This window comes from Belonocnema kinseyi, chromosome 7, assembly GCF_010883055.1.
Source record: "Belonocnema kinseyi isolate 2016_QV_RU_SX_M_011 chromosome 7, B_treatae_v1, whole genome shotgun sequence".
Lineage (NCBI taxonomy): Eukaryota > Metazoa > Arthropoda > Insecta > Hymenoptera > Cynipidae > Belonocnema > Belonocnema kinseyi.
Genome location: NC_046663.1, coordinates 36,395,164 through 36,413,645, shown reverse-complemented (window position 1 = coordinate 36,413,645; position 18,482 = coordinate 36,395,164). Strand labels below are relative to the sequence as shown.

At 28.7% G+C, this 18,482-nt stretch overlaps 1 protein-coding gene across 1 annotated transcript in view; it reads left to right on the top strand.

The window, feature by feature from the left end:
• Positions 1 to 18,482, top strand: part of LOC117175913 (SET and MYND domain-containing protein 4-like) — a 244,672-nt gene that overhangs the window by 117,616 nt on the left and 108,574 nt on the right. Inside the window, exon 5 of the mRNA XM_033365755.1 lies at positions 11,497 to 11,698. Coding sequence (XP_033221646.1) covers positions 11,497 to 11,698 — 202 coding nt within the window. The remainder of the gene's footprint in view (positions 1 to 11,496; positions 11,699 to 18,482) is intronic.

Sequence of the window (18,482 nt, the reverse complement as noted above, 5' to 3'; positions counted from 1 at the left end):
CCCCCCCCCCCCCCCAAGCCATTTCAAAACGTAAGTTTTTTAAATAAAAACAGCTTCTTTATTTCAATTAAAAAAACATTCATTTATTGATTTGCAATACATGGAACATATTCAAACTAATTAAATAAAACAAATTATTTGTTTGATACGATTTGTTTCATGCAAATAAAATATTTCATTAAGTCCAATGAAAATTTTGTTTGAACGTCTTCTACCTAAATTAAAGAACTTATATATTTATGTATAGAAGAAATATAAATAATAAGAAAGCACTCACTCTCAGAATATCCGCTTTAAAAGAATTTTCGAAATTGGAACAAATAATTTTACTGAAATCAAAAAATAATTTTTTTTAATCAAAATTAAAATTAATTTAAATAGAACAAAATTTGCAATAAGTTTAATAGAAAAAATGTTTAAATTAAAAAATAGGTTTATTTCGTTCAAACAAAATATATAATTGAATCAAAAATATATGGCCAAACAAAAAATTTGTTTGAATCCATAATGTATGTTTCACTGTATAACAAAGGAAGAATATGTTTAAACGAAACATTAAATATTTGATTCACAAAAATCTTGTTCTCATTGTACATTTTTTACATTTTCATTATTTATGATTGCAAAAGTATTAGAATTGTCAGAAATTTCACACCTCAGTTTTTCAACGGGGTAATGGGCACAATGATTTGCCATTTAAGACATTTTTTTCTAGTTTAACAATTTGTAAAAAAAAACTTTAAGCGTCGAAAAAAAATCTAAAATAGAGAGATGGATAATAAATTTTATAAAGATTCAAATTATTGAGCTCTAAAATTTCTAAACTAAAAAAGATGAAATTTTTCAAAAATGAAATAGTTTCATTTTCAATTTAAAAAACGAATTTCCTACAGTTGCATTTTCTACCAAATAGTTAAATTTTTTAGAAAATATCTCAAATTCTATGCTCAAAATACCAATTTTCTGAAAAAATTTGAACTTTTAACCTGCAAATAAGTATCTATAAACTTCCTTAAACTTTTTGGACAGCTTTATTTTTTCCATAAAGTAGCACATTATATGGCTTATCTTTACAACTATCTTAAAAAGACTTTATAGGATAGTAAGAGGCCATTTTGAGGTCTGGTAAACTCACTATCGCGTTGACATTTAATTTAAAAGTATGGTGATTATTAGCGATTGAACAAGCACGAAGTGATGAGATGCAATTAATTGCTAATAAATTATTATAAATTACCAATAAATTAACATAAATTACCAAAACTTCTGCAAATTTTGGATATTTTCGGAAATTTATGAACAAAGAAAAAACGAATGATAAAATTTGCTGCAAGTAATTTTTTAGAGGGATAAAGTTTTATTGAGACAACTTCACGTCTTTCAAAATAAATTCGTTGTCGTGGAAAACAAAGGAAACATCAATTGATCATCAGGTAAAGCATATGCCCTGAAGTCATTTAAAATAAATTACTTATAATTACTTAAATGAATTTTCAATTAAACAGTCAACTTTTCAAATAAAAGAAATTCGTCTTTTGGCCTGAAGATTCAACAATTTTAATGAACTTATTTTCATTTCTTGACTATGAAAATTTAATTTGTTGACAATTGTTCCCTTAATTAGATTCAAAATTTCACTATTCTGTTAAAAATTTCTTTTTTTATTGTTTAAAATTAATTTTTTCACTCAAAACTTAAATTCGATATTTTTTGTTAAAAAATATTCTTTTTCAGTTGAAAAATCAACTACTTGTTTGTAAATTTCCATATTTTATTAAAAATTTATATGTGTTGATAGAAAATTAGTCTATGTTGAAAATCCATCTTTCTCGTTAAAAATTCATATATTTTGTAAAAGTTCCACTATTTTGTTGAAAATGTGTTGTTTTTCTTTTCAGTTGAAATAGTACCTGTTTTTTTGGTGCATTTAAAACTTTTTTTGTTTAAAAATTCGATTATTCGGCTAAAAATCCGTCTTTCTAGGTAAAAGTTTGAAATATTTGGTTAAAAATTCTAATATTTCGCTGAAAATGTAATAATTTTGTTGAAAATTAAAGCATATTATAAAAAAGCTTCTTTTTTGGTCGAAAAATCAAGTATTGTTGAAAATTCGTCTTTTTGGACAGAAAATACGTCCTCGTGAATTAAAAATTTATTATTTTTGTTGGAAACTAGCAAAGTCTTATCTCTTTTGCTTGGACTTATCTATAGTCCTGTCTTAACTGACTGGACTGCAAACTTGTCTTGCCTTTGTTGTTCGGACTGATCTGTAGTCTTGTCTTAATTGGCTGAACTATCAAAGTATCTCTGCCTATGTCGGCTGGACTGATCAATAATTTTGGCTTATTTAGCTGGACTTATAAATATCTTTTGTAGTCCAGAATGTCTTTAGCCTTGATTATTTTTAAAAAATCTTCACATTATCAGGGCAGTCTCATTGCATTGCTTTTAATGACTGAACTGGCTTTTTCTTTGATGAATTTTCAACCAGACAGTAAAATTTTAAATAAAAAATTTCCATTTTCAACCCCATAGTTGAATTCAAAAACAAATTTTTAGTAAATTTAATAGTTGAGAAGTTGATTTTTAAAACAAGAAAAACTTACTTCTTACAAAATCGTGAAAGGACCCTGCACCAAATACATGTTAAAAAAAGGTCCCGGTGAAATTTTCTACGTTTTTCATATTTTTTAGTTTATGCTCTTCTGATCAAAAAATCCTTATGGTAAAAACTCAAATTATGGACAGTTTTTGCGCTACCACGATTTAAATGTCAGATTTTTGTACATATTTTTATCTGTGGAGTGAAATAAACCACAGACTTTTTTTCACCATTTGCATTGGTCTCGAAAAAGAATTGCAGGGACGAACAATGAGATGTAATCGCGTTGGAAGTGATAAGCATTAAGCCTTCGAGCGATGCGCTAATCGTTCATATAACTGCATGTTATCGAGTTTCAAACGTGAAATTGGATTTCTATTATCAAGGTGCGTTTGGTTGTCTAAATCGGTGATAAAAATAGCTAATTCACAAACGCATGACAAACGCTACTTTCGTTTGTAAGATTGCATAATAATTTTGTCGCAAAACGCTTAAGTTGAATGGCCAGACAAAAGAATCGATACCTAGCGTTGCAATTTCGCACTAATCAACCAGTTCATGTCAAGTGCTCGAAAGCTCCTTTTACAGAATTCTCTTTTTGTGCCAAGGCTTTCATCCTACCTTCAACGCGTCGCGTTTAATAAAAGCACTCAGACAACAAAATAAACTCCCAGCAATCTAAAACATCTTACAAGGAATACTTATCTTGTTCTGATGCTCCTACTTTAACTTCAACGCTAAGCGTTCAAGAAATTACCCAGATAACAAAAACAACTCCCAGCGTTGCTGTTCGGCGCTGATCAGCCAGTTCAAGTCCGCAATAATCATTTGACTGTATTAATGATTACGAAAATAGCACCGCTGGGGTTTGATTTTGTGATCTACGTACATCCTTTAACGCTTAATGTTAAAGTTAAAGTTAAAGTCAAAGCGTTCGAACGATATAAACATTTCTTAAAGAAGTTTTAGACTGATTGATTAAAGCTGGCGAATCAAAGCCAAACAGCAATGCTGGCAGTTTATTTTTTTTTGTCTGAGTGCTTTTATTAAGCGCTTGGTGTTAAAGGTTGGGATGGAAGAGTTGGCACAAAAGGAGAATCGTGTAAAAGTTGCTTTAAAGCACTTGACATAAACTGGTTGATCAGTGTCAAATTTCAACTCTGGGTATCGATTCTTTTGTCTGGCCATTCAACTTGAGCGCTTTGCTGCGAACTTAGGATGCAATCTTTCAAGCGAAAGTAGAGTTTGCGATACGTTGATGAATCAGTTATTTTCATCACCAAATCAGACAACCAAACGCCTCTTGATAATAGAAATCGAATTTCGCCTTTGAAACTCAATTACATGCAATTATATGAACGCTTTGCGTGCTGCCTAAGCGTTTAGAGCATAGCCGAATGCTTAGCGCTTATCCACTCCACAGGTAAAAATATGTACGAAAATCTGAATTTAAATCGTCGTTGTACAAACACTGTTCATAATTTAACCTTTTGCCATAAGGATTTTTTGATCAGGAGAGCATGAACTGAGAAATGTCAGAAACTTTGACAATTCCACCCAGACCCTTTTACCATGTTTTTAGTGCGGGGTCATAAAAAAATGTTGAATTTTTAATAAAATATTTGACTTTCGAACAAAATTGTCGGAATTTCTACCAGAAAAAATCATCTATGAAACAAACAACGAATTTTCAACAAAATAGTAGATTCCTGCACAAAAGAAGGTTAATTAATTTCTCCAAACTAAACCCATTACCGCTTCATTTTCCTGTTTTCAGTTTTAAAACCCCACTTCCGGTGCATTTTAGTAAAACAGTAGAAATTTCTCGACTTTGATTGATTTTGAGTGAGAGGTTACTAGAGAAAGAAAATAAGGGGCGCCTGAGCATGGCAAGTGTTGTCTGAACGACCTAATTATTGACTAAATAGGCTATAAAAATATTTTGTGTATGCAAGCGCACGGTGTCTGCTTTGTTTAATTTTGCAGTAAACCCCAGAAATAAATTTTATCTTTAATTTTATAAAAGCGTTGAAGCATGTTTATCCAACAAAAGATAAAATTTATCTAACGAAACATAAAATTTATCTGACGAAAATATTTATTTGACCCATGTTACATCTCAAACGGTTGCATTTAGGTTCACCGAAAAAATTTCCTCTATAAATTTGAAAATCCTTGCTGTATTGATTTTTTAAACCTTCTCACTTTATTTAAATGATTTGAGCCAAAAAATCATTCATCTATACTTACAAAATAGTTTATACTTTATAGAAGAGACGCAGCCTAGTTCAGTCCTTTACTTTTGTCGACCCTGATGAAGGCTGCAAAAATTGTAAGCAAACACTATAAAATATAAACTAACCAATTTGCAGCCTATGTATTCTGCAAGTGTAGGTGAATGATTTTTTGGTTAAAATATTTAAACAATATGAGACGAAATTTTTTCGGTGAACCTAGTTTGACCTGTCACATATATCAAATAAATATTTGCGTCAGATAAATTTCATCTTTCGTCAGATAAGTTTTATCTTCTGGCTGATAAACGTGCTTCCTGGGGTTTATTGTGTTTTTAAATCTTTTTCTTCCTAAAGCTTAATTAAAATATGAAAAGATTTTTCAAGCAAACCTTTTCCTGATGGCAATAATTTACTTGCTTTTGTATAACTTTCCTTAGCAATTTTCTTTTGTCCGGGCGTCCCCTTACCTGAAATTTAATTTAAACTTGTAATTCACAAATGCTTGAATTTTCAACAATTTCCAGACAATGTATATTGTAGGTTTAACATGGCGTGGCTATAAAAAATTCTAAGGAGTTGAACAGTCGACGTTCCCTTAATTTTATTTGATATTCAATTTGCCGCAAGTTATGCAAATATGTCGTGTCGGCTTCACGTCGGTGATAATATGTGCCACGGAATACCGCGACGTGCCACTAGAAGTACCAAAGACTAATGCCTCCGAAACATCCCAGTTTATTGCATTTACGGCACTTGATCGACGGCAACGCGAAATGTTTCGCGAACAAAAAATCGAGAGAAAATTTTCACGAGCAAGTATTATTAAATATGCATTATATGTTATACGAAAAATAATATTGGAATAGAGAATAAAGACGATAATCATTTTTCTAAAGTAGTAAATCACAATCTTCAAAAAATGTAATAATTGTAAATATCGCAATGCCTATTTCTGAAAAAAATGACATTCTGACATTCATATTACCAAAGATATTTAGTAGTCCAGCTAATTAAGATAAGATTATTGATTTGCTCTGAACGAAAAAGGCAAGACACTACAGAGAGTATAGATGAGTCCAACCCACAAAGGCAAGACATTTTATAAGTCCTACCAGATAAGACAAGATTGTATATCAGTCAAAACAATAGAGGCATGACATATTAATAGTCCATCCAGTTAGGAAAAAACTATAGATCTGTCTTTTCAAGAGAATTAAGACATATTATTAGTCCAGCTAGATAAGACAAGAATTTAGGTGCGTCGAATCAAAAGAGACAAGACATGTTACTAGTCCAGTTGGACTACTCGATAGTTTTGTCTCAACAGACTGGACTACCCAGGTGCCGTGCCTTTGTTGGTTGGACTAATTTATATTCTTATCTTAACTAGCTGGTCCACTAAAGTGTTTTGTCTTTGATGGTTGTAATGATCTATAGTCTTGTTTATCTGACTGAACTTATAACATGCATTGCCTCTGTTGATTAGACTGATCTATAATCTTGTCTTAACTTGCTGGACTAATAACATGCCTTGCCTTTATTGTTTGAACTGATCTGTAGTCTTATCTTAATTTGCTAAACTACTAACATGTCTGGCCATTATTATTTGGACTAATCTCTAGTCTTGTCTTAAAAAGCTGGACTAGCAAAGTCTCTTGTCTCTGTTGGTTGGACTGATCTATAATCTTGTCTTATCTGACAAAACTTATAACATGTCTTGCATTTGTTCATTATACTGATCTATAGTTTTGTCTTAGATGGCTGGACTAATATCATGTTTTGCCTTTGTCGGCTGGACTGATCTATAATCTTGTCTTAACTAGCTGGAGTACTAGTGTCTTGCCTTTGATGTTTGGACAGATTTATAGTCTTGCTTATCTGGCTGGATTTATAATATGCCTTTCCTCTGTTGATTAGACTGATCTATAGTCTTGTCCTAACTGGCTGGACTAATAACATTCCTTACCTTTGTTGTTTGGATTGATCTGTCGTCTTGTCTTAATTGGCTGAACTATCTAAGTGTATCTGCCTTTGTCGGTTGGACTGATCGATAATATTGTCTTAACCCATTAAGCCCTGACGGGACGCATTTTTCCATTTTTTCAGCCTTCTTAAGTTCAATGAAAACTGTCAGAAAAAATTGTTAATAGATCAATATCTACGCAGAATTTCACGATATTTCCGAATCTGCCATTGGTTTAGAGAATGCTTTCGGATCGAAATCATAGACGAATGTGTTCGAAAAGTAAATATATCGCGTCCTCGAATCTTTTTCTTTCGTGTCTAAGTGGTTCCACTTAGAAAATCAAATTGTAATTATTCAAAATGGCATCTCAAAATAAAAAATTTTGGACGCTATAGTAGTTTTTGCACATAAAAATCGATTTCTCAGAAATTGGCTTGAAGATTTGTAGAAGGGGGTTTTGGAGGTCGCTGATTACGAATCCGAGATCAAATTGGACAATTTTTAAATGATGGATCCAAAATGGCGGACCAAAAAATTTAATTACGTGTATTGGTATGATAATGTATAGCAAGGGGTTTTAGAGGTCGCTGATTAAGAATCCAAGATCAAATTCGACATATTCGAAATAACGGATCCAAAATGGCAGCCCAAATAAATTGTATTACGCGTATTGGTATAATAATGTATACTAAGGGGTCTTATGGGTTGCTGATTACGAATCTGCGGTCAAAGTTGGAAAATTTTTAATGGCGGACCCAATATGGCCGAAAAATAATAAAAGACCTAAAAAAAAATATTTGTATTATAGTTTTTGTCGCTTAGGAATTAAATGAGTAGTCAAAAAATCTAAACAGTCATTAATAGAACCTAGGTACGGTCGTCTAGCATTATTACATATCATAATCGTTGATTATTATTCCAAAATATTTGTTATGAGCAAAAAAATCTGTAAACCGACAACAAAAGTTTTTTGTTTCATTATTCTACTTTTTTATACAACTTTTTGGATTCATTATTAAAAATGTATCGAATCTGACATCGAATTCGTAATCAGCGACCCAAGAGACCGCAAAGTACATATTATCATTCACATACATGAAATTCAATTTTTTCAACCGCCATTTTGGATCAACGATTTGGAATTTTTCAAATCTGATCTTAGATTCGTCCTCAGCAACCCAAAATTCATCTTAGTATACATTATCGTACCAATACGCGTAATTAAATGTTTTGATCGCCATTTTGAATTTGTTAAATTTGATCACGGATTCGTAATCAGCGACCTCCAAAACCTCCTTCTACAAATTTGCACGTAAATTTGTGAGAAATTGATTTTCATGTGCAAAAACTACTATATCGTCTAAAATTTTTAACTTTGAGACGCCATTTTGAATAGTAACAATTTGATTTTCCACGTGGAATCACTTGGTCACGAAAGAAAAAGATTCGAGGACGCGATTTATTTACTTTTTGAACACATTCGTCTTTGATTTCGATCCAAAATCATCGATGAGGAAAAAAAATTTTCTTTGCAACACGAATTTTCGCTAAAGAAAAAAGCGAGCATAAACTATTCAGATTACGTTTTTCTCTAAAACCATTGGCAGATTCGGAAAGATCGTGAAATTCTATGTAGATATTGATCTATTAACCATTTTTTCTGACAGTTTTTATTGAACTTAAGAAGGCTGAAAAAAAATGGAAAAAGGCGTCCCGGCGGGGCATAATGGGTTAATTAGCTAGACCAGTGAAGTGTCTTGCCTTTGATGGTAGGACTGCTTATCTGACTGAACTTATAACATGTCTTGCCTCTATTTATTAGACTGATCTATAGTCTTGTATTAACTGGCTGGACTAATAACATGCCTTGCCCTTGGTGGTTTAGAATTTCTTTTGTCTTGATTATTTTTAAAAGAATCTTCACTTTATCAGGTCAACCTCATTGGATTGTTTTTAGTGACTGGATTGGATTTTTCTTTGATGAATTTTTAACCAAACAGTCAAATTTTCAATAAAAAAAGATGATACCTTAATCAAAAACAGTTGCATTATCAACCAATTAGTTGAATTTAAAAACAAATTACTAGTAAATTTAATAGTTCAGAAGTTGATTTTTAAAACAAGAAAACAAACTAGCTTATAACAAAATTGTTTAAATAAAAAAATAAAAGAGTTGAATCGTCAACAAATTATTTGAATTTTGAACAAAATAGACGAAATTTCTTCCAGAAAAGATGAATTTTAATTGAAAGACGAATTTTTAACAGATTAGTCGAATCCTGGAGAAAGAAGATTAATTCATTTCTCTAAACTTAATCCATTTCCGTCTTCATTTTCCTGTTATTAGTTTTAAAAAGCCACTTCCAGTTCAGTTCAATAAAGCAGTAGAAATTCCCCGACTTGGATAACATTAGAAATTCCCTGACTTATTAGAGAACATTTAGAACTTAAACCCAATGAGAAAATGCAACTACAATTTTGAGTAAAAATCCACTGCTTTTTTTCTAAATTAATTTTTTTAGATCAAGGTTCATCTCTTTAATTGAAAATAAGTATCCTAAACTAAAAATAAGACTAGTTTATTCTTGGTTAAAAACTTATGATTTTTAGGTGAAATTTTAAATTTTTGGTTGAAAATTCGTGTATTTTGTTCAAATTTCATTTTTCTTGTTAAAAATTTCATCTGCTTGATCGAGAATGTATCCTTTTTGGTTAAAAATGCAATTTTCTGGTTAAAATATTAACTGTCACAAGTTTTGCCAGGAATTCATTTAAATTGAACTATTTGCCTTTAAATGAATTTGTACAAATTTTAACTATTTGGTTGAAAATTGAAATTTCCTGTTCAAAAATCGTATTTTTTTGTTGAAAATTCAATTTTTTTTTATATAACTCGTCTTTTTGGCTTTAAATTAAATAATTTTGTTGAAAATTTATGTACCTTGTTTAAAATCCGTCCTTTCAGTAGAACGTTAATTTTCTTGGTCGAAAATTGCACAAATTTGTAAAGAATTCTTTTTTTTTTGTCAAAAATTTCACTATTTTATTTTTTTCAAAAATTTATTCTTTTCACTTTAAATGTTAGAGAAGTTATAAATTGAACTATTATGTAAAAAACTCATCATTTTTGGCAAATTTAACTATTTGGTTAAAGTCATAATTATTAGTCGAAAAGTCAATCTGTTGTTAAAATACATCCTTTTGGATTAAAAAATCCGTCTTTTATGGCAGAAAAGCCTTCATTCTTGATTTAAAAGTTATCTTTTGAGGAGAAAAAGTAACTTTTCTGTTGAAAATGGAACTTTCTTCGAAAAACTTCGTCTTTTTGGCTTTAAAATGAAATAATTTTATTGAAAGTTCATGTATTTATTTTCAAAATTCGTCTTTTATGGTCAAACATTAACCTGCTTCCTCAAAAATTCATCTTCTTGGACTCAAATTTAACAATTTTGTAAAAAATTCATTTTTTTATAAAAATTATTATTTTTTATCTAAAAATCTCACTATTGGATTTTCTGTTTAAACTTTATTCTTTTTATTGTAAGAGTTACGAATTTAATTGTTTGGTAGGAAATGCGCATATTATTTTGTCAAAAGTCGTCTTTTTGGAGAAAAATTATAGTATTTGTTTTTAAGTTCGACTAATTTATTTGAAATGAAACACGATATGTTCCAAATTAAAATTTTCGGTCAGAAATTAAACTAATTTATTAAAAAACTTATTATTTTTGGAAAATGTAACTATTTAGTTAAAGTAAAAACTCTAGAATAAATTTTGTTGCAGCTCATTCTAAAATTGTGCAATTTCGTTAAATTGTTGACTATTTTTTGTAAAACTTATATTTTTGATGAAAAATAGATCTATTTGGTTGCTAATGAAATTGTTTGGTTGAAAATTAATTTTTTGAAAATTCGTCTTTTCATGATGAAAATTCATCTATTTGGCTATTAATTTTTTTTCGTTGAAAATTCAACTATTTTGTTGGATAATCAATATATTTCAGCTTGCATAGGCATTTAAAGTGTTTCTTATTAAATTCAATATGTTATCTAAATTAATTTTATTTAAAAGAATTTATGAACGTAAAATACGTCTTTAGCCAACGGCTACGCTACTTTCAGGGGGGGGGGGGGGTTACAAAATGTCAAATTTCTTAACGCAGTTTATGGATGACCTATAACTGGGCAAATTTTTTGTGTGAAAAGAAATCGACTTGGTGCCTCCAGGCCTTCAAAAAAAGTATCCTGGCAGCGCCAGCCCCACCAAACGCTGACTGCGCCACTAAGAACTTCTCTTTTGCTTATTTGAGTTTTTATTTTGTTTAAATAACGAGATGTTATTACTTTTTACTTCTAGAATGTAACTGAGAACAGGGCTTCAGAACCCCAGCTTTAACAGAATTAAGAAAATTGCATTATTCAAACAAAATAAAAACTCGAATGGGCCAGACAGGCGTGCCTTTACATGTTATGAAGCCTTTCTCATAATTTAAGCACAATATATTCATTTTTCAAATTATAAAGCCAACAAATATAATAGCATATAATAATTGGTCACGTGAAGACCATTCATATGCCCTTAAGCGTATTTAGTTGGTAGACAATGGAGTATATTAATGAGCTCTTCAGTGGAAATATTCCTCTCACAAATAGAGGGAAATCTCTTTTTTTTTAACAAAAGAATATTCTAGTTCCAGAATTTACTTGCGGTCAGAAACCGGATCTTCCGGGAGTCTCGAATCTCGTGGAAATTCAAGAATCTGCCACGGCTGGTCGACAAGCTGTTGCAACAATGGAAATTAGTCCGGGTGATACCCTAGCCACAGAACCACCCCTGGCCTCTTGTCTGTTACCCGAATTTTATGGCACACATTGTCAACAATGCTTTTCACGGTGAGTGAACAAAATTATAATTAATTTCTTTTCTGTTTTAAGAAAAAACTTTTTTTATCCATAAAATTTTTTCTTTTTAAAACAAGGATGATAACAAATTTACAGGGTTGTTACAGAAATTCAACTTTAAAATTCCAGTACATTTCCCGGGTTTACAGGTCAATTTTTGAAAAATTGCGACAACTTTTTAGAAAATTCTGTTCAATATTTGAACTAAAATCAATTCAAAAGTATTTTACTGTTTTCAATACAATTCCCAGAAAAAATTCTTGTACACCACTGGCGAAATGACGTATACTCCTGTTTTTTCAGCTGCTGATAAAGTGCCTTGATTTTACAAATATTAACAAGAATGTCAATTTTATAAAACTATACTGCACAACAACTTCAAATGTAGATGTTTTCTAAAAAAATTGTTAAAAGTATTTCACTACGTTTTTTAAATAATTATAGAATTTTGTCCCTAGGTTATACCCAAGGGCCTAACCTGGTGCAAAGAAGACGCAAATTTTCAAAAATTTGGAAATAAGTGCTAGTATTAACAAAAAAATTATTTATCATTTTTTAATCAATTTTAGTAATTTAAGTAATCATTTCCTATTAATTTGAATGTGTAAAATAAGCAGAAAAGTACTAAAAAGGAAACCTTCAAAAAGAAATCTAAATAACAATTTCCACGCTCCCTTTTCGAAACTGAACATTTCTGTATTTAATAACATCTATTATCTAAAATAGTAGGAAAGAAAAGCTAGGCCAGTATTTTTGATAATTAATTTAAATTGATATTATTTGAACTTCAGAATTAATATATATGCTTGTTAAAAAATACCAATTTTCAAAGAAAAAGTCTAACGTAACCTATTGTTGAAATATTGTAAATATTTTTTGAAATATAATCATTTATGACATGACATGACAAAAAACTATTTAATATTGAAAATCTTCTTTAAACCTAACTCTTTTCGGTTTAAAATCATTGTTATTCAATAAAAAATATTAGCATAACCTAAAAATGTTCTACAATTTTAAATAATCTTTTATATCTACACCGATTTCCGGTAAAGAAATGCTAAAAAAACATAAAAATTGTCAATTTAATGACTGAATGATAATCTGAAATATCTCATGATTTTTTAAATTAAAATTCCTTTTTTTAAAGAAATACACTAACAAAACAACAAAAAATTGTTTGATATTATGAATCTTCTTTCATACCTAAAATTCTATTTTTTTAAATCCTCAATTTTCGATGAAAAATGTTAACAAAACGTAAAATTGTCCCAAAATTGGAATTCTTCTTGATAAACCTATTTTCGGTGAAAAAAAAAAACATAACCTAAAATTTTTTAAAATAGTTTCTCATCATGGCAATCTAATTATTTTTTTATTTAATGTACCGATTTCTACCCTATCGAAAAATCCGACGTAGTATATGACATCGGTAACGGCACCGAAAACTACGCAGGAAACGAGGTCGGAAACGACGCCGGAAACAAACGCCGGAAACGACGACTACTTGTACCGAATAAATTTTATTTGGCTGAAGTAAGTGAAACTCCCGTTTATTTTCAAAAAAATATTTATTTGAGGTAAATAAATATAAGCACTTTGATGGAAAAAATTATTTATTTCAGTTAAAGAAATTTCAATAGGATTAAGTTAACATATGAAGCAAAAAAATATCCGACAGATTGTTGGATGTATTACATGTATACTTAAATTTTCAACTGAATTCTTTCAGCTGAAACAGAAGAAGTAGATGAAAACGTCTACCTCCAGCAGGAATCGAACTTGTGGCCTTCGAGGGTGAAGTCCACAGCGATGACCACGACGCTATCGCAACATGAAAATGTTAAGACGGAAAGCCATATTTAATTCTCACCATAAATGCCAAAGAAATATTTCTTAAAACCAAAAACATTGATATTTAATTTAACAATATATTACTTTGATCTAAAGAAATACACAATTGAAAAAAATTACGCCAAATTAATAATTGTTTGATTTTTAAAAAATAGTTACTTTGTTAGAATACATGTATATTTGTTATAAATGATTTAATTCTAGTAATAAAATAAAATATTTCTTTCAACTAAAGATATAGATATTTATCTAAACACAATATCTTGCTGATCTAAATAAATACTTCATTGGTATATATGAATGAAATATTTGTAACAAATAAATATATTTTCAATTTAATTATTATTATTAAATCATTACTTCTTTGCTTTAAATTAACCTCAATGGTTCATTTAAGTATAAAAAAATTATTGATTCAAATGCGTCCGAATCAATTCAACGAATCGAAATCATTGAATCAAGTAAATATTTTTTTGAACGACTAATCAGATTTCAACGAATCTATACATTTTGAATCAATGAAATAATTTTCTTAAGTGTTAGAAACATTTACTTGAACCGAAAAAATATAGCCAAAGAATTCATTTCTTTGGATTAACAAGAGATATGTGTCTGATTTCAATACGAATTACTACTTTTAAAGAATATTTTCTTGATACAAAAAAATAGGAATCAAGTAAATGCATTTACTTGTTCAAAAAATTCTTTTTTTTAGTGAGAAAATAATATTATTATTTAATTTAATTTATAGTTTTGATAATGTATCAAAATTAAAATGATAAAAGTGAGTTGCAGGGAATTAAATTACGAAATAACTATAGAAAAATATTTTTCGTTTGAAATTTATAAGTAACTATTAATATTATTATTATATCGTAATTATTTGTTTGATTAAATAGTTCATGCATTTATAACAAATGAAGCATTTATTTAGATCGACAAGATATTGTGTTTACATGAATATCTATTTTATTATATTTCGTTTATTACTAGAATTAAATTATTCATTACAAATAAACATGTATTCCAAAGAAGAAATTAGTTTTTCGATTCAAAAATTTATTAATTTGGCGTAATTTTTTTCAACTGATTATTTCTTTAGATTGAAAAAATATGTTGTTCAATTAAATATCCATGTTTTTTATTTCAAGAAATACTTTTTTGGCATTTATAGTGAGAGTTAAATATGACTTTCTGCATTAAAATTTCAATGTTAAGATAGGTTCGTGGTCATCTCTGCGGACTTCACCGTCGACGGACGCGAGTTCGATTCCTGATGGAGGTGGACTTTTTATCTACTTTTTCTGTTTCAGCTTCATCAAGATTTTAAATTATGTGATTCGTTCAAATTAAATATGTGTAATAATTAACAATGTTAATAATTATAATTTGATGTGACAGAATCTAGCTGTTTATTTAAGTATTTTTTTATTTCGAATGTTAACTTAATCCTATTAAAAATTCTTTGACTGAAATAAATAATTTTTTCAATCAAAGTGCTTATATTTATTTGCTTCAAATCAATAATTCTTTGAACATAAACGAGAGTTTCACTTACTTCAGCCAAGTAAAATTCATTTGGCACAAGTAACCTTTTTCAGCGTATCATAGTTATAAGTACATATGGAAAAAAAATTCTCACCCGGAACCGAAGTCGTGAACGACGCCGGAAACGACGTCGTATCCGGTCCCAATTTTCCATCTAGTTTGCGGCGTCGTTTCCGGCGTCGTGTCCGCCGTCGCTTCCGGCCTCGTTTACGATGTAGTTTCCAACCTCGTTTTCTGCGTAGTTTTCGGCGTCGTTGCCGATGTCGTATCCTACGTCGGATTTTTTGATAGGGTAATGTAAAGTGATAATAATACCAACAACTTGGACAGAAATTGTAAATTTAATTTAATAACTATGAATGATAATCTGAAAAATCATATGATTTTTAAAATTAAATTACCAATTTTCTAAGGAATACACTAACATAAAGAAAATTTTTTGATATGTTAAATCGTTTTTTAAACATAATACTTTTCTTTAAATCACCGAATTCCGATGAAACATGTGAACATAATCTACAATTGTTAAAAAATTGCAAATCTTCTTTGATATTTTTTATTTCCGACTGAATGACAATTTAAAAAATCTTATGATTTTTTAAATTAAAAACACGAATTTCCAAAAAGAAACCCTATTATAACAAAACAAAAGAATGGTTTTTTATTGTAAATCTTCTTTTAAACCACATGTTTTTGTTTAAAATCACCGATTTCTGATTTAAAAAAAAAAAGTCAACATATCTTAAAATTGTTCCAACAATGCATATATTCTTTGATATTTTTTGACTTCCGGTGAAAAAAACTAGTGCAACTGTAAATTGATCAAACCTTTCTTATCTTCTTCAAAATGTAATGATTTTTTTAGCAAATTTACCGATTTCTACTATAAAAAGTAAAAAAAAATTGTGAATTTATTGACTATAAGTGATAATCTTAAGACTCTTATGATTTTATTAATTAAAAATATAAACTTCAGACAAACAATGGCATAAAATAATAAAAAATTGTTTAATATTGTAAACTTCTTTTAAATATAATTGTTGTTGTTTAACATGATCGAATTTCGACAAAAAAAAAGTTGTAGATATCCTGAAATTGTTAAAAAATTGTAAATAATCATTAATATTTTCCATGTGCAGTGAAAAAAAGCTAAAATAACCTAAAATTGCTGAAAATTGGGAATCTTGATTAAGATTTTTTATTCAAAATGCTCATTTCCGGTAAGAAAGGCTAACACAAACTAAACTGGTTAGAAATTTCAGTCTTCTTTGAACTTTTTGTTTTTATATTAAAATTTGTTTTTAATAATTTCCAGCAAAAAGTAATAAAATAAAACATTTATATTTTTCATAATTTATTAGATAGTTTCAAGATTTTAATATGTAACTGCTCAAGAATATTAAAAATCACAAATGTTTCATAATTTCCATACGCTTTTTTATTATTTTTCTTATTAAAAAGGATTATATAGAATTTTATTTTTAAAACTTTTTGTGTAGGATATGAAACAACTTCCATTAACCAAACGCCAATCAGGTTTTCAAAAACAATGGTTCATGTAAAATAATGAACAAAATTCGTCTAAATAACAGATAAAGGTTTTACTTTTTGTAAACGTTTTTCCCAACGAATGAGAGTTTTTAATAATGAAAAATAGTACTTTATATTTTTCATGGATTCAACCAGAAAGTAAAATAAAAAATTATCCCTAATTTTGTAAAATATGCACAATTTGTTTGTAATTCTTTAATACTTCTTTCAATTTTTCGCTAGAAGGGTTGTTTCGGGAAAAAAATCCATAAAAAAGAAGTACTCTATGTATAGGCATTTATAACTTTTATTCAAACACTTTTTTTATACCATCAATTATGGCGAAGTAAATTAACAAAGAAACGGTTTTTCGGATTTTCCGGGCAAATAAAAAAAAATTAATAATTATAAGGACATTGTTTTTTAACGGTATAAAACTTTACAAAGTTGCTTTTTATAAAAAAAAAAGAGAAGAATAGGATCCCAGGATTTTTCATTTTCTCAAATTTCTATTTTACTCTACGCTCTATTCTACAGAATATGTATAACCGTTTATATTATAAAGGGTGCTAATTTAATCTTAAGAAAGAATTTCAAAAAGATTATTAACTTTTTTTAATATCCCTATTTCTGCCTTATCGGTGAGCCTGAAAATAAAAAAAAAATGTGCAGCCCTGTATTGTAGAGATTTGTAGGATCAGATTTTTATATTTTGTAAGGAGGATACGTGACTTCACAGCTGACGCTGATAAGGGTTATTATGTCTATAATATATTTTTTCTCTGCGATTTTTTTGTAGTATTTGAAAAGACTTCTACGCAATTCCACGTGCTTTAAGTATATTCAATCTAAAAATATTATGTTACAATTTTATCATTTATGATAATAATTAAACAAATATAGTTTTTAATTTTAGCATGTATTAAAGTCAAATTCAAACCAGAACGAAACCGAAATAACTGGTCACTAATTAAAGTAAGTTTTCGAATTGTTTTATTTTATTAACAATCATTATTATTAGAAACGATAAATAGTTTTCGAAATAGTTCAAATTAAACTTAAATTGAACTCCTCATAACTAAATATTGAACATTTCTTAGTGGAAAAAAATCATTTTCATATTAAATCTTCTTGAAAAGTTTCTTAAAAGCTAATTAATATTTTTTATAAATACTTTACGTGATAAAAAATATCAGATAATATTAACTTTGCTAAAATTACAAATTTGAGACAAATCATCATAGAAAGTACTTTTATTGAGGATGGGTATTATTACACCATTAAGCCATTTCCCATTAAACTTTTGTAAATTGTATTCAATAATTATTAGTATTAGAGTTTATCAAAATTATAACTTGGATGTAACATATACAGCAAATACTAAGGTTAAGTAATTTTTAAAGAGCTTTAATGAGAAAAATGATTGTTTCCAAACATTTTTCTTAAAATATTAATGTTGAGGCACTACTAAAAAAGTTAAAGTAGAAAAAACACTTACTAGAGCAAAAAAAATTACAGTTGTTTATTTATTAATAAAATTGTTGATAAACATTGCAAATTTGATTATTAGCTAAAAGTCTTTTTTGACTATTAGTATTAACTGTCTTTCAACAGAATTGATAGAAAAACACGAAAATTTTCAAGAATAAACGTTCCTTTAGGGCATTTGTTTATTATATTTATGTATTTGTTATCAACAATTTCATATATTCCCTGTTAACAATTACAAATTTAATACAAAGTATAAGGCATTTTGGGTAAAAAATTAGTGTTTTTAATATTTGCGCACTATACTGAAGTACTTTTTTATGTACATCGTTTATAAAAATTAACTTGTAGATTC